The sequence below is a fragment of the Cyrtonyx montezumae genome, unplaced genomic scaffold, assembly GCF_038088225.1.
Source record: "Cyrtonyx montezumae isolate F1298 unplaced genomic scaffold, pur_monq_1.0 scaffold_16, whole genome shotgun sequence".
Lineage (NCBI taxonomy): Eukaryota > Metazoa > Chordata > Aves > Galliformes > Odontophoridae > Cyrtonyx > Cyrtonyx montezumae.
In genome coordinates, this window is record NW_027071892.1 from 864,120 (window position 1) to 886,056 (window position 21,937).

Here is a 21,937-nt window from a genome sequence, read left to right on the forward strand (position 1 = left end):
CTCGGTGACGCTGGGCAGCCATAGGAATCCATGGGGCTCTTTCCAAACACAGCGCTGGGCCATAGACGCAACCCAGCCGGCTTCTTGGGAAACTTTTTCTGCCCGGTGACAGTGCACTGTAATTAAGCACCTACCAGACAACAACCCCAAGCCCATCAACACGCTGCCGCTGTCCAGCATGCCCACTGCAGCACGCAGCCTGCACTCCAGCAGCTTCACGTAACACACGTAACTCCAAATCCTTTATTTATTACACGAGATCACGTACTGAGGCATATAAATGCTGAGGAATTGATGGAACGTGGTCAAACTCTTGTTTCCTTTCACCACAGTGCGCTGTATGGCCTGAGGTTGGGGTGCGGACCATAAAGCCCCAATGCTGCCGGGAGAAGAGTGGCAATGGCATCGCACTCAGTCGGTGTTTCCATTTTACAAATGAAAACACTCACGTGTGGGTTTACCAACTTCCTCCTAGAGGGAGGATTGACAGCGACAGACCTGCCCGTGCTTTTACTGTCCTGTTAATGGTACGCTAACTTGGAGAGAAATGCCCTTTCGGTGCCCTTCGCTGCGGGACACGCTCTCGGGGTGCAATGCCGCGACACTGCCCCCGGCCCCACCGCCCCCAGCCCGGAAACACCACGCCCGGCCGCGCTGCGGGGATCGCCCAGGGCCAGCGGCGGAGCGCGGCTAAGGAGGGCGCGGTCCCCAGGCGGCGGCTCCCGCGCCCTTCTCCGCCCGTCCCGCCGGGCTTCTCCCACTCCGCGGGCCTTCGCTTCGCCGACCGCGGCCCTACCCTAGGACCGGGTGGGAACCACACCGCGACACAAGCCCGGAGGTCGACAGCGTCGGAGGACGAGAGCGCGGCCGCCCGCGGCAGGGGCTGCCCCCGCCCCGCCCGCCGGAACCGTGCCGCCGCCGTCTCGCCTCCCGTCACCTCAGTCCCGCGCTGCCGGAGCTACGCCATGTGTCGCCACCGCTGCCTCCCGCCGCGGGGGTTGCGTCGCGCTCGCCGCCGCTGCCGCTGAGCGTGCAAGGGGCGGGCGTGTCGGCGCGGCGGAGCGAGCGGCGGCGCGGCCACGGGGAGAGCAGGTTCATGGAGCACAACCACCTCCACCTCCACAACGGTTCCCTGCTGCCGCACCACCGCTATGGCTGTGGCTTGGGGTACGTGCCCGTTGTCTACTACAGCCTGCTGCTCTGCCTCGGACTTCCAGGTGAGTGTCGCCGCCGCCGGAAGCTCCGGCCCCGAGCCCCGGGGACGGGCTCCCGCTGGGCTGATGCTTCGCTCCCGGGCGCTGCGAGCGGATCACCGTTCTGCATTCTTAGCGCCGTCGCGCCCGGCCGCGGGTATACAGCCCGTCACCAAGTTTCAGCCGTCAGCCGCTCGGCCGTTGAAAGTGGAGCGATCCCGAAAACGTGAGGACGCCGTCCCCGCCTGCTGCCTGTCCTGCTGGTAGTGGTGGGAGCACGACCCCGGGGCCGTCCCTGGGGACAGACGGCCGAGCTCAGACGAACGCAGCGTTCCGAAAAGGGCGGCGGAGTGCAGGGGACCGAGGAGATCGGGTTTGGGGTCTGTGCCCCACGGCGGTCGCGGAAGGATCTCGCCCAGAGGTCTCTGGAAGCGGGGCTCTGCAACAAGGTCTGCAACAAGCTCCGCTGTGCGGTCCTCGGTGGCGTTTACCACATAAAAAGGGAACAAAGGCTTTGCAGAGGTGCTGGGGAAGGCAGACTGACTAGAAAAAAGAGAACGAAGTGACGGGAAAGGGAAGTTTTCAGGCTTGGGGCGAACACCGCTGCAGGTGCCAGCGGGCATCGGCATTCGCATCCCGGCCGAGCTTTGAACTCCGTGCAGTGCCCTCGGGGCCGCAGAGGCTGCTCGGGCTGCGGCACCTCCGGCCCTCGGAGAGCAGCCGTGATCCAAAGAACAGGAGTCGGGGGAGGGCTGGAGCAGTCAGTGGTACTGGAACGAAGCAGGATGCAAAGGGCACAGTACAGCAGAGTTTGAAAGCATCCATTAACTTCTGGGTGTTTTGTTCACCTTGATTCCTCTGGCTTAGAAAATAACATTTAAAGCAATTAATTCACATTAATCAAATGAGAAGCCTGTCTCTGAGCACCACATGTGCAATTACAGCTCTGCATGTGAATCAATGCTCTTTGTGTGTTATTTTTTTTTCTTCCTGGCTTATAATTAAAATTTGCAGACTGGCAAATAGTTCAGAGAACTGGAAAGTGAAGTCCTGTATTTACCCCCAGAACACATGGGGCATCTGCAGTTGTCTGTGCTGCACAGCATTGGTGAGGTCAGTCTAGACCTGCAGGGATGTGGAGGTCGTTCTTTCCTCATTCATCCCTTGGGAGCTGTTTGGATTTCCTCAGTAATGACAGGCTTCAGTCTCAATATCACTCCTGTAGGAACTGACCGAGTCTCTCTCAAGATTATCCAGTGATACTAGGTTGGATATTAGGAAATACGATTTTTCAGGAAGATTAGTGATGCATGGGAACAGGCTGCCCAGGGAGGCAGTGGAGTCACTGTCCCTGGAGGGGTTCAAGAAATATCTAGTTAGAGTACTTAGGGATGTGATTTAGTGGGCAGTTGGTGATTTAGTGGGCAGTTGGTGGTGGGTGGACGGTTGGACTGGTTGGCCTTAGAGGTCTTTTCCAACCTTTATAATTCTATGAAGTAGGTGTAATGAAAATGTCTATGGCTAAGCTTGCCCTGCATTTCTCTTAAATGGGGCAAAGTCTTACATACACAGACAAGAAAAATCACTTGATGAGTGTTATGCACATCACTTGCACCAGCTCCCTTGGGATAGTATGTTGTAATTACAGACCTAATGCTGTCATTCTAAAAACTGGTTAAAACTGATGAATGATACAAACCGATGCTGGCATGCATCTCTCAAGACTTTAAACATCCATTTCATAGAAGCACAGAATGGCTTGGGTTGCCCTGCCCCCAGGTCCGTCCTGCTGTGGGCTGACTTCTCCCCACCAGATCAGGCGGTCCAGGGCCCCATCCAGCCTGGCTGTGGGCACCTCTCATTCTCTTGATTACAGCAGTGACACTAGCAATAGCCTTTAACAGGACTATCCAAAGCATTTGATTATGTAGCACTGCTGAGTTCAGTGGTTTCACACCAGGTTGTCAGTTTGTCAGCTTGTTCAGCGCATGTCTGAGGATAGCGTTGTCAATGAAACCTGAAAACATGGGTATACACGTGTGAGAAACTCAGAATGCTCACCCTGAGATTGCAGAGAGGGAAACTAGCTGGGTATAGTTAGAGGAAGACTCAGACAGGCAAGCTTTCCTGAAAATGCTGCATGTAATAGAGCATGATAAAAGGGCTCTTCATCTTTTTTATTTGAAGCCACTCTTCAATTTTTTAACATTAGGAAACTGTAGAGACAACATATTTACTTACCTGTTAGACAAAGAGCGCTGAAGTTGGTAGGGTCTGAGCAATTAGTTTTGCATGATGCCATGAATTTGAGACGTCATTTAGGATCTGTCCTCTTGAGTGCAGCACATTTTCTGAAATGGAAATTCATTGCCTTCAGTCTTGGAGAAGACTGATGAGAACAAATTTCACAAACTCAACAATGCATTTTGAGGCCAGGCCTGATTGTGTATGCAGAGAAAGCACCATTTCCCTTGCTTGTGTAATGTAGACATCTGCATAGATCCTTCTCTCGGCCGTGACTCTCTCCCTCCCTGTTCAACCAGGCTCCAGAAAGTCTGAAAAAGGTAGAGAAAAAAAAGAGAGGAAAGTGAAGTCCCTTTACCCTTGAGGAGCAGAGAGGCAGCAGTGCTGGTGGTGGGGTCTTACTGACACGGCGAGAGGGGCAGGTGTTACAACTCGTGGAGCTGTTCTGCAGCTCCCCGCTCTGCTGTCCCTGTGCTCACCTTTTCTGGCAGTGGAGGAGGACCTCTGAAACACTTATTAATACCTGGGAGGGAAGAAGGGCTGCAGGAAGGCTCAATGGAGGTGTTTCTTGGTTCAGCGAAGAAAAGTGTCAGAGAAGAGGTGCTGTTGTTGGATGTGGGGGAGGGAAGAAATTGCTCCTATTCAATCAAGGAATCTGGAAAGGTGAGGAAGCAACAAATATCCACTCTCATACCATCTCTGCTAGTGAGAGCTGCACAAAGTAGCTGCACTGAATAGCTCCTGTAGTGACAGTGACACCAAAGGCAGCTGGGAAGGGCAACCCAGGATCAGCAGTGCTGTCTCCTTCATGAGAAGGTGCAGCAGGAGCGGAATTACCTTGTCTATAATCACCTTTCCCTTTGGGTGGTATAGTGTATTGCTGAAAGGATGGAAAGGCAACATTTCCAAGATCAGGCCAGGCCTGATCATGCTTCCTGGGGTTTCTTCCTCCCAATATCAGCATAAAATACAGGCTTACACCCAGCACCCTAACAGTCCTTGGGAGATAAGACTTGCACAGGCACTCTGGGGGAGTGCCGCTCCAAACTGGCTGCTTGGAGAGTCCAAGCCCCAGATCACATAATCACAGAATCGTAGGGGCTGGAAGGGACCTTTAGAGATCATTGAGTCCAACCCCCTGCCAAAGCTCCCTAGGCCAGGTTGCATAGGTAGATGTCCAGGCAGGTCTTGAACATCTCCAGAGAAGGAGACCCTACCACCTCTCAGTGCAGCTCCAGTGCTCTGTGACTGCACTGTGAAGAAGTTCCTATGCACATTTGTGAGGAAGTTCCTGTGCTTCAGTTTGTGACCATTTCTCCTTGTCCTGTTACCACACACTGCTGAGAAGAGTCCAGCCTCATCCCTTTGCTTCCTGCTCCTTAGATATTTATAGACATGGATCAGATCCCCTTTGAGTCTTCTTTTCTTGAGGCTGAACAGACCCAGGTCTTTCAGCCTTTCCTCATAAGATAGGTGTTTGAGGAACTTTATCATCTTTGTAGCCCTCCGCTGGACATTTTCAAGGAGATCTCTGTCTTTTTTGTACTGGGGAGTCCAGAACTGGACACAGTACTCCAGGTGAGGCTTCACCAAGGCAGAGTAAAGGGGGTAGATCACCTCCCTTGACCTTCTGACCACGCTCTTTTTAATGCAACCCAGGATCCCATTGGCCTTCTTGGTCACCATGGCACCCTACTGGCTTGTGGCGGGCCTGTTATCCACCTGGACACTCGAGTCCTCCCAGACATTTCCTTTACTCCTGCTTTAGCTTTCTGCTTAAAACCAATTTAAACGTAGATTGAGGACTTTGCAAGGCTGGGAAAGCAGCCTGCACACACTTGGCAGATGATTACCTCCAACATGTAGCTTTTGTGTGAGACCTGCTGCTGAACGGAATGTTCCAGAGACAGGGACAGCTTGGGTTATTTAAACCCCCACCCCACACACAGCACACTCAGTGGGCTCCATGCAGGGAGAGAGAAGCAGTAGTCCTAGTCTAGAGGAGTGAGTAGTCTCTTAGGGGTACCTAACTGTTTGACATATCAAGGAAGAGTTGCACCTCATGGACCTTTACCTAACAGATGACAGACCAGCTGTCCTCACACAGCAAGCCAGATGCTTGTTAGGGGTCAGAGTGACTCATGGGTCTGTACTGCACCTGTGCAGGCTTCAGTGTAGTCTAAGTAAAAGAGAAATGTGGGAGAACTGGTCTGTCTGGAGCCTTCTCCCCATGTGCATCTTGGAATAAGGAGGTGTCCAGGCTAGAGTAATTGTCCTGGTGTGGCAGGTGCTGCTGGTGGGCTGTGAGCTGACCATCCTTGGTCTGAGATCTGTGCCCAGTCTGAGCATGGTAAAAGATTTGCATCATATACTAAGTTTTTGTATTTACTGCAGGCAAAAGTGTAGCTGGTATATAGCACTTTCCTAGGTTGTTACAAGCTGGCTGACTTTTGGGACTGTTTGAGGAGGGAGATGGAACCAAACCGAGCACTTCAAGAGAGAACAGACAATTTGTGCAGAAAAAGCAGCAGGAGGAGGGGATTGTGATAGAAGCAGCTGAGTGTTGCCTTGATGTTCTTGCCACTGGTAGAGTGGAAGAGGGGAGAGAATGCACAGAGGACACCTGGTGCTTTAACAGTTGATGAGGCTAAGGGCAAAAAAAAAAGGAAGTGATGTGACTGTGTGAAGGAAAGAGGAGGGTGGAGATGGGCTAGTGGTGTCCTTGGAACAAACAGAATGAATCTGAGCATTCTGACAGCCCAGCCCAGCTTCCTCTGCTGTGGTGGTGTTGGGGGAACCAGATCTGATTTGCTCTCTGTAAATATATACATAAGTAAAAGGAATAGGAGGAGAGGCAGGTGGCAGTATCTGTAGGTGACTCACGTGGCAGGTAATTGGAGACCAAAGCAGGCAGCAGGTAGGTGTACATACGGCACACTTACTGGAGTGTCTGATCCCTTTTGTATTCTTGCCGTCCACTTTCTAGCCCAGTCTGCAAACATAGTACAGGTTTCTGATTAAAGAAAACATTTTCAACACCCAAATAAATAGGTTTTCTTGTAACAACAACACATCTGAACTATAGATGCACTAAAGGAAGATCTGAAAATATGAGTGGGAGAATTGTTATATGCAGTTATAACCTTGAAAATCCAGCACTCTTCGGTTGTCACTCATTGGATTGACTTCACACAATAAATAAGAGCTGAACCCTCTTGAGGCTGTTTATTCGAAGATGGTGCTGTCTTTGACTTAAAATCTGAATTGGACCCAAAGCCATGCTGCTTAAAGAAGGACAGATTGGCTGAACTTCTTATCTCAGCTGTCAAAGCAAGCAAAGCATGGTAACAGGAGCATTAGTGGACAGAGGGGAACAAATGTCCAGCTAATATGCTTACATTGTGTCACTTCCTATAGTAAAATGAATGCTTTTATTTAAGGAGAGAAGATTTATGAAAAATAATAGATTCATTACAGTGTTCCTGCACAGAAATGGTGCCAGCAAGGCATACAGACGGGAGCTGTTTCATTTGGTCAGTATGTCTGGAAACTGTGTGCACTTAAAGCTTTACAGTCTGGAAGGAAGTGTATGGCAGAACCTATGCTAATGCAGAAGAGGACTTGATACAGCTGTTAATGTTGATCTGTTATGCATATCACTAGGGAACAATGTTATCAGAGCTGAAATGATAATGAGATACAATACTGGGGAGGCTCAGTAGACTATGAAGTGCACAACCTTGCGTGGTTGTGCTATAAAGGATTGGGAAGAAGGATCTCCTAAGGAGATTTTTCCTTGCAATGGCAATACAAAAGAGGGAGCACAGCCAGTTTTCCCTGCAGGTGGGTAATGCAGAGCCCCCAGTTGTTAAGAAGTCAAGCCATTCAAAAGCACTAGGCAGTCTGATATCCTGCTGTTCTTCATCCACCCCATTACTTAGTTCTCTCATCCTCCTCCTCTTTCTGCTCCCCTCAGTAAAAAGGGAGTGAATCAGCAGACATAAACCAGTGGGAGAAGGTCTTCAATCACATATGTCAAAACAATATTTTGTAGGCAGATAAACAAAAGAGATTTCCTGACCTGATCTCTCCCTGCATTCATGCTCCAGGTACAAAACAGTCTGTAGGCACAAAGGCTTTCAGTTTCAGGTGGTCTTTTCCCAGTAACTCCGAGACATAAAGAAAGGAAGCAGAACCAAAGTTAAACTTTTGCATACATATGTCAAGATCTTAAACCTCAAAGTCAGGAGTGCTGTCTGTGCCGTTTGGGGTGACTAGATAAAAGAAGATTGCATGGGTTGTTTCCTAGGACACCAGTATGGTTGTGCAGAGGCAGCTAAGTAGGACTGGGATCAACAGTGTGGAAGAAGACCAAAAGGAGTTTTCTCATATTACCCATGAAAGAGGAGATAAGCCTGCCTATGAACACACTGAACAGATTTTTTTTTTAACTGAAATTGTTTTCTTGTATCACCTGAAACAAAGAATCCCTGGAATGTACTGTCAGTTAACTTTGCGTTTTCTCAGTTACCAGGTACGTAAGCAGCTGCTCTTGGTTCCAAGACAGATTGCCTTTCAACCATTTCCTTCCAGCTAGGATGTTTCAGAAACATTTGTTTGTTCCAGATGTTTTGTTTGCTGTCCAGACTGTCACACCAAAGAGCAATATATCTAGAGTGGATGCAGTATATGCTCAGTGGGGAAAATAAAGCCTAATGGTGATGGCTTTACATAGCCTGCAAATCCGTGCTTATTGCCTAAAGTTGGCATTGCCTCTGAGAAAACTCAGCCATGGGGTTTGCAGACATGAAGTCCTGTTTTGTTAGCTACTGCTGCAGGAAGACTTTGTTTTCAGCCAAACCACAATCAAAGGTAAAATACTTTTAATTATTCATGTTCAGTAAAGAATTCATGATACTACTCTTATGAAATCATGTCCTTCCTCCATCCTAGCTATCCCATTGAATGTCTTTGCAACCCACCTCGGTGCTTTGACGTTTAGTATCAAAAGGATAGGATGGTTTTGTCATTTTTAAGCTCAAGTTACTCAGCTTGAGACCTCTAACATTTTGCTGACAGCCCACAGATACTGTCATTAGAGGCTGTCTGCACTGCAGACCCAATGCAGGAAAGGGCATATCCTTGCCTATCCTGTCTCAGTATTGATTTGGAATCCTTAAAAATATGGAGCAGCGTAACACCTGTGGGGATTATTACTGCTTATGTCACTCGGAAATAAATGGCAAAACTACACTGATTTCAGCAGAGATAGGTGCTCTTTCCCCAGATATTTGGGTCAAACTTTCAACAGCTACAAGACAATAGATTTGCCCTTCAAAATCCAATGAAAGAGAAGAACAGTATTTGGATTGCCCATCTGTTATATGAAAATTTCCTGAAATATTACTGGACAGTGCTCAAAGCTTGTTTCCTTGCTCACATCTCATCATAATCTAGTTATACCTCTTTTCTCTGCTACCTTAGAGGTAGTGTAAGCTCCTTAAGCAGATGTGTCAGTTCACAGCTGGGTGAGGAAAATGCAGAGTTCACTCTAAAAGTAACACCTGTTTATTCCCATGAAAACCACAACAGGTAAAAAGGGCACCATAACACTATTCGATAGAGCAGATGATCAGCACTATTTTTTCAACACAGTTACTGTCATTAGCTGTGCATTTTTAGCAGTGATATATGAGAGCTGCATACAGTGTTCTTACAAATCTGCACCAGCAGAGGTGATCTGTTGTCACTGTCACCACCCACCCCTCACTGTACCAGCATCCAAAGTTCAGTCTCTGTAAACATTCAGCAAGTGCTGATGAATGTCAGTGTGTGTCATTTTTTGTACATGGAGGAATTAATTGGTACCCCTTTGCTTCATCTGCACTTCCGCATCAGACATCGTTCTGTCAGTGTGCCCCTCTGCTGCCATCTATCACATGGTAACAACATGTAATGGAATATGGATGGGAAGGTTCAAGCTCTGTTGCCATCCCACCAACATCTGCCTCTGATGTTGTGGCTGACATAATGAATTAAGAGGCATTACTTTCAGAGAAGCCCTTCTGTTTGCATTTCTGTCTGTGCTTTTGGAATGCATGAAAAGCTAGTTCTCTAAAAGAAAATATACAAATCCGCTTAGTTGATGTGTCAGTGAGGTGTTCAAGACTTAGCATTACAGCTCTGAAAACAGAACCACATTGTCAGAACCACCTTCAGTGTCTTTCCTGGAGCGGTGCTGCTGTGTTACTGGGGTCAGCAGCAGACTTGAGGAAAAGGGAAGGAGTAGTCCCCAGAACTGTCAGTGAGAGATTATCCCTGCTTGCGCATGGCATTTGGTGCTGTTCTGGAGATTGGAGAGAAAGACCAAGGCATGTAAGTCAAGTTCTGGCACCAAGGCAGTGAATTAGGGATAGACTCTATCCCTAGTTAGATAGAGTAGATGAGGAGGGGGAGGACAAGCAAGAGGACAGCCAGCTCTCTGACATGACAGCATGACTGCTGGCCTTCCATGGAGGCTTATTCTACTCTTCCTTCTGGCAGTTTTCATATTGCAAACACTGTTCTATGTTATTAATACTATGTGCAAAAGCCTACTCCAACTCTTTAGGAAAACCAAAAGCATTGTGATGTAATTATTCCTGTCTGCCAAACATGTTAATGCACTTAACAAGCCTGAGTGGTTGGCAAGTCTCAGAATGAACACTCACCATCAGTGTCTCTGCACTATTACCGCATCTGTGCCCTTGAGGAAGTGCTCTTGGCTTGGTTAAAATTTTTCTCTGGCCTCATTGACCCTTGAGAAGAGTGCACCATTCAGTGTTCTTCCCCAGAGGTGCCTCAGTTAATAAATGCTGTCAGGAAGAAAAATGGCCCCAGAAGCCAGATTTCACTATTGGAGCTAGGCTGGTGACACTTGATGCAATAATTCACCTGTGACTTCTAAGGACAAGTCAGTGCTGCATTGTCCCTGGCTGCTGCTCCATCCTCTGCTGTGCAGGGGAGCTTGAGCTGTGCTGGGCAGCGGAGCAGATGCTTGGTAGCTCTACCAGCACTCTCACTTTGGCCCTGCATTGTGTCTGTGCACATGGAGTTTCTGAGCACAAATCTCCTAAGAGCCTTTCTCAAAAGATTGTTCCCATCTGCTGAAGTGCTGAGGTTGAACTCAATTCAACTCATGCTGCCTGCAAGAGGAAAATACCAAACTTCCCTGCATCCTCCAATGACCAATGAGATGCAGATTTCATTTCAAGACATGCAACTGGCTACAGCCAACCCAATAAACATATGTTTACATTGCCATGGCTTTTGTCTTTTAAAATGATTTCTTCCCATTGTCATCAGTGTCCCACGAGAGCTGCTACACAAAGTAAAGGCTGAATACTGTCTGCCTCTCAGCTCTGGTAACCGCTGGCACATGGCTATGTTAGTAACCGTGCTCAGGTCAGTTTGCTGAGCACTGTGCATGTTTACATTTTAATATTGCCTCCTGGCCCAGAGGAAATCATCTCTTCCCACCAAGCCTATTTCAGCATATATTTGTAATGAGTTGTATCTAAAGTCTCACAATTTCTAAATCTGTGAAGGAGGCGTGGCTTACATGTTTAAAGGAACTTAGAATTTTGTGTTCATAAATAGTCTCTCTGTCTGCCAGTCAGGTGGCTAATGCATGGCTGGTAGTTTCTACATTGCAGTGATTTGTAGGGATCCTAGCAACAGCTGCATTTGGTAAAAGGTGTCCATTATATCTAGTGACCTAGTGTGTATCATATTCAGTAACCAACCCTCATGGCTACTTAATTTAGGTAGTTTATGACAGTGAACTGCTGAGCCACACAGCAGGCCTTACTCACTACACAGCAGCACTTCAACTTGTGAAGTCTATTTTGCTGCACAGCCTGCTGCGTGCATGCAAAATGCTCGCTGAAAAAAAAAAAAGCCAAAGCCAAGGAATATGCCTGTTTCTTCTTTTGACAGACAGAATTGCTCCTGCTTAAGCTCACATGTGGTGATAATAGGTGATGGAAGGAGTTGTGTGAACTCCACACAAAAGCTATGGTTAGACACTACTTGAGCTGTGACTATAATCTACAACACAAAAAGCTGTGGAAAAAGTTGTGCTCTTAGGTCACAGGCAGGGCTTGAGGAGGTGCAGAAGACTGCCCAGGCACTGCAGGGGACTCAAACAGGGCAGCATGCTGATGGCATACCATAGGGAGCAAACCCAGGTGGGAACCAAGGGTCTGTAGTGCAGATTGATGGTGTTTGGGTGTCAGAGACCATGCTGTATTTCAAAGGTGATAGATCCTCATGACTGAAGGGAATGCACTGAGACTCCACCATTTGTGACAGTTGCTTCTCATTATTTGGTATTTGTTGTCTCTTGAGGCTTCAGCCAACAAGTCCCTAATCAAGCCTCAATTCTCAACTACATATTTTTAAATTCAGAATACTGCACTGCAAGAAGCATAAATTCCCATCTGTCATCTCTTAATCAACTCCCAACATTGTGATCAATCTTTTTGAAATCCAGGTGACCTAAACTACTTAGTATCTTGAAAAAAAAATACTGCAAGAAATGGACACTGCTGTCCAAGACAGTTTAGGGGCACTGACTCATCCAGCAGCAGTAGCAGTACTTATGTTATAATAAAGAAATATTTTTATATTTTTATCATTATCCCATTGTCCTCACCCCTGAATACAACATTAGGACAAGAATTAGGGTAAACACAGTTAAAATGTGGTCTCTATCTTATATGCTTATCCATCCCCTTTTGCCCCCAGCAGGTCATCTTTGCCCACAGGAGAACTCGCAGGGGATGGAGAGGGTGTCCAGGAGTCACCAACAACAAGGGCACAGTTCACATAGAACAGCATTGCCACTCCTTTCTCATTAAAGAGTGTTTGAGGACGTATCAAGGACCATGTTATCACTACTGAGGAAACAGGTGAAGGACTGAGACTTTTCCATACCTTCTCTTTGCTTTCCATATACAGCCTGAAGCAAGACAAATACTCTCAAACCTAAGATGCTGTGATGCAGGCAGCTTTCTGCTGCACCCCACTATATATATGTTTTCACAAAGTCAGTGATGTTATTATATTTCATATCATCCAACCAGAAAAGCACTTATGTGATCCCAGGGAAAGCATTTTCAATACAAGATACCATGACCCTTGCAGAAAAATTGGACAAAGCTTGCTTTGTCAAATCAGTTTTCTAATCCAACTCACCATGCAAAGCTTGCTGGTGTTGAACTTGCATTTCAGCACCCTGTTACTGCCATTGCTGGGAGCTGTGTGAAAGGTGGGGGGAGAAGGGACTGAGGAAGGGTCTGTTTATAAATCTGTTCATGTGGACAAAGGGTTTGGTAGGACCAAACACCAGTACTCCTAGAAAGGGCAAATGGGATGGGGAGTAATGCTGCCATACCTGGACTGGACATGGCTTCAGCATCTCTGCAGCAGCTCTCTGCCTGTGTGGCTGTGTCCCAGAGTCCCCAGCTGTTCCCCTTGCTGCATGCTAGCTCCAATTGCTACTGCTGCAGTGAAACGAAGTCATATCCAATACCTGTGAAGCCAAGCTGTTCAGCCTGGCTTGCCAAAAATGAGTGACCGGCACTGTCAAAGTAAGTGCTCTGACTTGAGGATATCCTTGACAGTACATCACTCATTTTACCCTCTAGGGCTCATCACTGCAGGTGGCAGCAATGATGACACTGAGAGAAGCCTGAGGGCTATCAAAAGGGTCTTCAGGGGCAGTTAGTGGATGGAGCAGGAGTACACATGGTATTTTTCTCTGTCCCTTCAGTGGCAGGGATTGATACTGAGAGGACCAGGAAAGCCAATCTCATAAATACATGGCTGAGATGCTGGGCCACCTCAGGATTTTTTTTTTTTTACCGTGGTGTGGTTTACTCAGTCCTGACAGCTACTGATGGGGTCCACCTAGGTCACAGCGGGGAAAGAATTCTTTCCTAGGAACTATCAGCACTCATTGATGGGGATTTAAACTAGGTTTGAAGGGGGAATGCAGTGACAGTGAGCCTGCCCTCAACAATCCAGCCAATCAAGCTCAAATCCAAGCTTGGCAGGGGAAAAATGGTAAAAAGGGTTTCTTGAGATGCACTGGGCATAAGAGACAGGCACAGGAGAACGTACCTCCTCTGATAAATGAAAAGGGAAAGCTGGCCCCTTCAGACAAAGAGAAGGCTGAGGCACTTAATAAGTTCTTTGCTTCAGTCTTCACAGCCAGCCAGGCTTCCCATTCCTCCCATGGCCCTGAACTTGTAAGTGGGGCTTAGGAGAACAAATTCTCTCCCAGTGTAAGAGCAGAGCAAATGTGAGACCACCTCATGAGGCTGAATGTGCACAAGTCGGGCCAGATGACATGCATGCCAGAGCTCTGAAGGAGCTGGCTGTTGGGGTTGCCAAGCTGCTCTCCATTATCAAAGTTGTGGCTGTCAGGCAAAGTCCACAGTGACTGGAAAAAGAGAAACATCACTCCTATATTCAAGAAAGGGAGAAAGAAAGATCCAGAGAACTACAGGCCCATGAGCCTCGTGTCTGTGCCTGGAAACATGGAACAGATCCTCCTGGAAAAGATGATGTTAAGGCACATGTGAGATGCGGAGGAAATCCGAGGTAGCCAACATGGCTTCATCAAAGGCAGATCATGCCCAATCTGTTTGGTGGCCTTCTGGGACAGAATGACAGCATTTGTGGACAAAGGAAGGGCAACTGATGTTGTCTGCCTTGTGCAAGGCCTTCAGCGTGGCCTTGCACCACATCCTTGTCTCTGATAAGGCTGGACTATTTGGTGGATAAAGAATTGGTTGGATGGTCACAGCCAGAGGCTTGTCAGTGGCTGTATGTCCAGGTGGAGGCTTGTCACAAGCAGTGTTCTCCAGGGGTCCATCTTCGGACTGGTGCTCTTCAACACACAGACAGTGGGACTGTAGAGCAGGTAATTTGAAAGGATGGAATTCAGAGGAGATATTGCAAAGGGTGGTTGAGGTTCACCAATGACTCCACACAGGAGGGATCTCCAACAAGAGATCCTTCCCTGGTGGTGGTCAGCCTTTAAATGGGGTCTGGGAGAGGTGGAGCCAGACTCCACCCTTTCCAGTCACACAGGTACATTGCCTTCACCTGTGCTCCTGCATTGACTCAGTGCTTGCCTCAGGTGATCAATCAGTGGTTCAGGCTATGACACAACAATTCCTATACAGGGACCGAGTGCACCCTCAGCAGCTTACTGATGGCACCAAGCTGAGTAGTGCTGCTGAGACAACAGAAGAGAGAGACTCCAGAGGGATCTGGACAGGCTTGAGAAGTGGGCCCATGAGAATCTAATGTGGGGTGTTACACTTGGGTCGGGGCAATCCCAGATATGTGTACAGACTGGGAGAAGCACCACTCCTATGAAGAAAGATTGAGGGAGTTAGGCTTGTTTAGTCTGGAGAAGAGAAGGCTCTGGGGAGACAGCATTGCAGGAGGGAGCTTTACAAGCAGGAGTAGGACTGCCATTTTACACAGTCTGATACTGATAGGACAAGGGGGAATGGCTTTAAACTAAAAGGGGGTAGATTTATTCTAAATGCTAGGAAGAAATTTTTTCAGAGGGTGGTGAGGCACTTGGCAAAGGCTGCCCAGAGAGGTTGTGGATCCCCCATCTCTGGAGACATTCAAGGCAAGGCTGGATGGGGCCCTGGGCAGCCTGATAAAGTGGCTGGCAAATGTGCCCATGGCAAGGCGGTTAGAAGCGAGTGATCTTTATGGTCCTTTCCATTCTAAGTTGTTCTGTGCTTCGATGATCAGCAGGCACAATAGAGGCATTTTTAAGCAAGGAAGTTAAAAATGGTACCGTGGTTCTAAGTATCACTCCCACGTCCACACTGAGCTGAAATCAATGAGACTGAATTAGTGGTAAGAGGGCAGTATCAGGCAAATTCCCCTGAAGGTGATTGCAGATAATATTGTTGGGGAGATTATGTAAGTACATACATTTAACCTAGGGAACAATTCCATTGGCTGTCATGTTCGCTTTAGTTTTGTTCCAAGATACAAAATTATTCAATTCAGATAATACAAAAATAGTAATACAAAAACAAACAAAAAAAAAACCCAAACAGGTAATACAAAAAAGACACTTAAAAGGGCTATTACTCTAGATCATTCACTCTGCTGCAGTTCATTTCCCTGACAGCCTAAAACAGCTCCCAGAAAGCAAGTTTTGAAGACATTTATGAAAGGATTTTTTGCCTAGTATTGAGTAAAACTGTTTTTAAAAGTGTGTTTTCAGTTGTAGGACATCTTAGATCATTACCTTAGTGCTTTTAGCTTCCTTTTTCTCTAATGTGAAGGAATCCTTTCAGTTATTGTTGATTTGTTTTGGGAAATCCATCAAAACTGCCAGAAATGTTTGAAGCACTGAATGCACAGATGTGATTTATGCAGCACTTAGAAAAATGTCAAATACAAGTATTTGGCAGTTTGTTATACAGTATGCCAGCAGAACTTTGATTTTTAAGCACTGCTTCAGGTATTCTAGGATAGTGATAGACTTCTGATGGGAGCAGTCGTGGCTGCTTCGTGCCAGCCATGCTACTGAGGAGAATTACAGCTTTTTTTTTCTTCTCCTGATTCAAGACTATACAGTAATTTCTAGCAAACATGAGCAAGCGCTGAAAGTTTGTCTCTACCTTAGTGCTCCAGCAGAGCTCTCAAGGACTGCAAGTCCTGCACCTTCCCACTGTGGGAAGCTCTGTGGGGCCAGGAGATGTAGGACTGAGCCCTGTAGAGCGTTTACATACAGGTACCTATTTTACGGTTTCTTTTTAACCAGCTAGTAAAGTATCTTTAAGCTGAATCACAACTTTGGAAGTCTGAAGCAAACCAGCCAGTGAAAACAGAGAGGAAACTTGCACTTAACCACAATATTAAAGTGTCACAGTACTTCCAGACACAATTTAGGTGATGGGTCTGTGTTGCAGCCAGAGAGTTGCAAGCAGAAAGATTCTCAGGATGCTCAGGGATGTTTACGTTTCTGCTGAGCCAGAACATCCATCATGTATGACTTGAGCAGCAGGATTTCCGTAAAGACTCAGCTGTATCACTCCAGAGGAAAAAGACTTTGTAATCTTGGGAAGGACTTCTGTAGAGCAGCTGCCGCTAATCAGGCATGTCTTTATTTCAGTGGTGGGGGAAGAGACATATCCCCAAAGGCAATCTGTAGGAGAGTGGGTCTGATATCATGGGCGTAGCTGGGAATGTCTCAAGGCCTTGCAAAGTGCAGCTAACTTTTGGGAAGAGCTGAGACACATGCTGTCCTGGTAATCCTCTGCTCGATCGGTATCCCGTGTGTAAGACATGATGTGTAAGATATCCCATTGCTGCAGGGCCAGCCTGGGCAGGGCAGCAGGAGGAGAGCTTCTGTCGTACTACAGCCAATTCCTCAGCAGAACTTCCTTGCTGTGCCCTCATCCTTGCTGTGTGTGGCTAGCTCTCCCAGCCCCCTGCTCAGGATGTTCAGGGGCACCCAGAGAGCAGCACCAGAGCCACCGCTCTGCCTCTACATCTGCTCTAGGGAGGTGGTAAAGGGCTGCTGGACATCACCTAACCCCACACAGCAACCAAAGGGCCTAACTTTCTGTCCCTTTTCCTGGAGTGTAGAGACACCAAGTGACAGTGTAACATGCAGCTGGGAGCAGGGCCACATGCTCCTCTCAGTGCCACAGCTGCTCTGAGAGACACAGCATTTCCCTTCCAGTTTCTCAGACTTCAATAAATGTCATATTGCCAAGTGCTTGAATAGAGTTACTTCTCCAAATAATTGCTCAGAAAAGCTGATGTCACATCTTAAAGGCCTAACTCTGTGTTTTTGTCTCCACAGCAAACATCTTGACAGTCATCATCCTCTCCCAGCTTGTGGCTCGCAGGCAGAAGTCCTCCTACAACTATCTTCTAGCTCTAGCTGCTGCTGACATCCTCGTTCTCTTCTTCATTGCCTTTGTTGACTTTCTCATGGAAGATTTCATCTTAAATAAACAAATGCCTCAGGTACTGGACAAAATAATTGAGGTCTTGGAATTTTCTTCCATCCACACATCCATTTGGATTACAGTTCCACTAACAGTGGACAGGTATATAGCTGTGTGCCATCCACTTAAGTATCATACAGTCTCCTACCCTGCTCGTACTCGAAAAGTCATTGTAAGTGTTTATGTCACCTGCTTTTTGACCAGCATTCCCTACTACTGGTGGCCCAATATCTGGATTGAAGACTACATAAGCACATCGATGCATCATGTCCTCATCTGGATCCACTGCTTTACTGTTTACTTAGTGCCCTGTTCTATCTTCTTTATCCTTAATTCGATCATTGTATACAAGCTGCGACGAAAGAGCAATTTCCGTCTGCGAGGGTACTCCACAGGGAAAACAACAGCCATTTTGTTTACTATAACTTCTATTTTTGCCATACTTTGGGCACCAAGAATAATCATGATACTGTATCACCTCTATGTATCGCCTATAAACAACAGCTGGGTGGTACATATTGTGTCAGACATTGCCAATATGCTAGCATTGCTGAACACTGCAATTAATTTCTTCCTCTACTGTTTTATTAGCAAAAGATTTCGCACAATGGCAGCTGGCACACTGAAAGCCTTCTTTAAGTGTCAGAAGCAACCCGTGCAATTCTATACAAACCATAACTTTTCAATAACAAGCAGTCCTTGGATTTCCCCAGCCAACTCCCATTGCATCAAAATGCTTGTTTACCAGTATGATAAGAATGGAAAGCCTATAAAAATATCACCATGAAGAGGGTAATAATTGGAGTTTCTGGGTGTAAGTCCTTTACAAGTGGTTACATCTTCAGGATGTAACCTGCTGAAGTGGCTGTTTTAAAGAGTGGTAATCTGATTTCATTTCCCTGGGAGACTGAGGGCAGATGAGACTTTTAGGAGGGAATAGGAGCACTTGATTTTTAGGAGCAGAAATGAGAAGGCAAATGCCTCCATCTTCTACACAGCATTTTGAGTATGCTTCAGAGTTCAAGTCTTAGTGTTCAGTTGCACTCAAACGTTTTGCATCCAAAGATCAGTGCAGTCTTTGGAGGGAGAAGCCACAACAGTTAATTACTTTTCAGAAACAACAAAGTCTTATTTGACCATGTAGTTCACCATCAAAAGAGCAAATGGATGCTTTAACATACTGTGGAAGGTGTCATTTCTGTTGTGTGCCCTTGCTAAAGAAGATGCGTTCTCTCTGACATGAAATACCATCACACAGATTTGCTGTAAAGACCTTTTGGCAGGAGGCAGTCCATGAGACATGAACTATGACAAGCCCCTTTTGGCTCAGTTGAGCAGGATTTGAGGACTGTTATTTAACCTGTTACAGCTTTGGCATGGAAAGCAATCCTGCAAGCTGCTAATATTCATATGTTTTAAGTTATTTAAGATGCGAGCAAGATAGGGAGCTTGATGGAGAGAGGTTTCTAGAGCCAAGAACAAAAGCAGTGTATTTTTCCTGCTATTTCAATTACAGTATTTTAAGACGCTGTAGTGCGAGGCCAAATCCTGCGTGATGCAGAGCTCCCACTGAAGCTGGTCCTGCAAGCTGATCCTGGAGTGATTACAGCCCTTAGTTTTCTTGTTAACCAGTGAAGATTCTCAGTTATCCCCCACGTTCAGGCCTTTAGGGATTCTATATATAAAACCTGAGATTTTCTCCTGACAGATTATACTATCCTATTGCAGATTTGCAATTTATTTGTTAAGACTATTTGTGAAAGAAATTCATTAAATCCATTAAATACCCTACAGCAGTAAAAACAAAGTTTAGTTTCAAGTATTTACCTTGTTTAAAGTAATTTAACTTCTCTTTCTTTACACTCAAAAAAAAAAAAAAAGGCTTCACAGCAATGCTGGGTGTAGAAAATGGGAAGAGATTTACAAAAAGGCTTAAAGTGCATTTTCTTTTACTTTGTATTGTTTTCAGATCTTGGCACATGGTCTCTCAGAATCATGTACCCCAGCTTTTTTACTTAGATACTGGGCATTTAATACAGCCTTACTAAAATTTGAGAGCAGACTTCCTTGCATGGTGAAAGCACAATTTGGTCAGTGAACACAGCAGCTTCTGAGTAACTTCAAACAAAACACAGCCCGGTGCTAGCAGCGTGTTTGTGTCTGTGCCCATCTCCATTACCAGTGGGGAGCTCATGGTGCACCTGGGACAACTACAGCAAGGTCCCCAAAAAAGGATCCAGTCTGTGCTGCTTCAGTGGGATCTGAGGATTGAAAGCATCCTTCTAAAATCTGTGGATGTCTCAGCTTTGGTGCATAACACATCCTAAAAAATACCAAGTCTGCAGAAGTCCTGCTGAGGACAACAGCCTGGTTTCCCTCTGCCATGCATTTACATACCTATCCTACTAGCATCCTGCAAGACCAGAACCTGTCCCAAACCCAAGCACACCGTGGGAGGAAATGGCAGCAGAAAGCACAAACCATGGAGAGTAGAGCTGCATGCAAAGGCGCAGAAGGATTTTCTCAGGAAAGGTCAGGACTACTCAGGTCAGATGGGCACAGCACCTCTAGTGAGCCGGTGCCACACCCTCCCCATCAGCAGAGCCATTGGGTTGGGTGAGATGCTCAGCACTGCTCTGCCAGGTGCTGCGACACCCCAAGGACCATGCTGGTGGGGCAAGGATAGGGGCACAGCTGGCAGAGCAAAAGCTGACCTTTGCCAAAGGAATGCTGCAAGCCTAAATCTGCAGATTCAAAGGGAAATGAAGAGCCCCCTCATATTCTGGCCTGTTTGTCCCAGTAATCTCAGCAAAATATCACACTTACTTGCAATAATAAAGCATAAAAGGGATGCTCAACCTTGCTGTATTTATCACAGCAAGGTTAAAATTACTCTTCCTTTCACTAGTGTTTTACGTAAGTAATCTTGTGGTCATGCCTTCTACCTTACTCAGAAATCTCTCTCTGTTCTTTATGTGTCAGTTGATAGCAACCAAAGTTACCTATGAAAAAGGTACTGTATGTCTCATTTTGGAGAAAACACTGTATTTATAACTTATTTTATGCTAAATTTGTTATGAGGAATGCTAGTCTGAGTTACATGTGAATGAGTTTAAAGTGCAATATCTATATAGATGAGTAATTCATTTTTAAGAATGTATCTATTGTAAAAGTATTTATACGAGATATTCACTATTCAGCTTAATATAACTAACCTTACAGAAAACTAGGGCTTTTATTTACTAAAAAAACAAAAAACAAACAAACAAAAAAAACTCAATTAGGTGCATGTCATATGCTGCCATACACATGGTGTGATTTATCAGTTTTTTGTAAACAGTGGTTTTCCTGCAAACTACCAGTGTCATATGAGTTTTTCCTGTCCTTATGAAGTATTTTTGTAAGTTACCATAATTAATTTTTTTTGAGTCAATATTTATTTCCAACTAAAGATAACTCATTAAATGATTGTAACTTCATTTCAAAAAACAACTCCTAAGCTTCTCCCATACCACTTTAGAAATTACATGCTGCAATTTTCACATAGAGTGGTCATTTCATTTCTGATAATTTAGGGCTTTAAGAGCCTACTTCCAAAGCCCCTTGAAGTCAAAGGGAAGATTGTATGTGGCTTTTGTGGTTGGTTTCTTCAATCCCCATCAATTTAGGAGGGCTTTGGATCGAGCTGTATCTTGTTAACAGATGTTTGAAGCCTTTTTAGAGTCCAGTTTGGATAATAAAGCCTTGAATTTTTTTGGTCTGCATATGAGAGCTGCTGCTGGTAATACTTGCCTTATTTTTTGGTTTTGTGAAGCATCTTTCAATGACTGTTGCTAACTAGCCAATATCTTGCTGTGTTATTCATACCTCCTAATTTTCCAATAGTTAAAAACTTAACTGAGCACATAAAGCTTCATTATTTAGAGAAAAAGCATACTGGAGATAAAATCATCTTTGTTTTGGAGGTGGTCCTTTGTACTCAATTTATATTTCAAGTATCAACAATTATAAACAATAAACTGTGAATGGACAGTTTTACAGTTAGGTATGTTTCCTTTGAGACCACAGCTAAGAACAAAACGTTTTTTAGATGAGTTATTGATATATAAAATTATGAGTCTTATCACCTATTTAAATTGTGAATATTGATACTTTCAAAAGTAGACATACTGTGTTTGATGGGTTTGTATTATAATAAATTCTAAGATGGTACATAACTTGTTATAGCGTTTGGGGCTATTTTGTTTGAGTTATAGGTTCTTATTATATACTTTGGATTTCTGGATGTTCACAGTACACTGCAAATAAGACTGGTCCTTGCAACAGTTACTCAAAACCAGTTACACAGCCTTGCATTATGAGTGTTCATTCACATGTTGGAAAGAACAAAACAAAACAGAAGTACAATATACATCATTACTGGCCCAATTTTTCCTTGTAAGCTGAAGCCTCAAC

The 21,937-nt window shown here is 45.7% G+C and overlaps 1 protein-coding gene across 5 annotated transcripts; it reads left to right on the forward strand.

The window, feature by feature from the left end:
* The first annotated feature begins 930 nt into the window (after positions 1–930).
* GPR139 (G protein-coupled receptor 139) lies at positions 931–18,468 on the forward strand. Of its 5 annotated transcripts, none has more exons than XM_065732294.1 (3): positions 1,108–1,167; positions 12,228–12,388; positions 17,335–18,468. In XM_065732294.1, the coding sequence occupies exon 3, from the start codon at positions 17,466–17,468 to the stop codon at positions 18,267–18,269; it is 804 nt and encodes a 267-aa protein (XP_065588366.1). In that variant the 5' UTR covers positions 1,108–1,167; positions 12,228–12,388; positions 17,335–17,465; the 3' UTR covers positions 18,270–18,468. The 5 variants fall into 5 exon arrangements, with proteins under 5 accessions (XP_065588362.1, XP_065588366.1, XP_065588363.1 ...); XM_065732291.1 differs by having other exon boundaries at positions 1,127–1,217; positions 12,225–12,388; XM_065732292.1 differs by having other exon boundaries at positions 1,133–1,217.
* Positions 18,469–21,937: the final 3,469 nt, after the last annotated feature.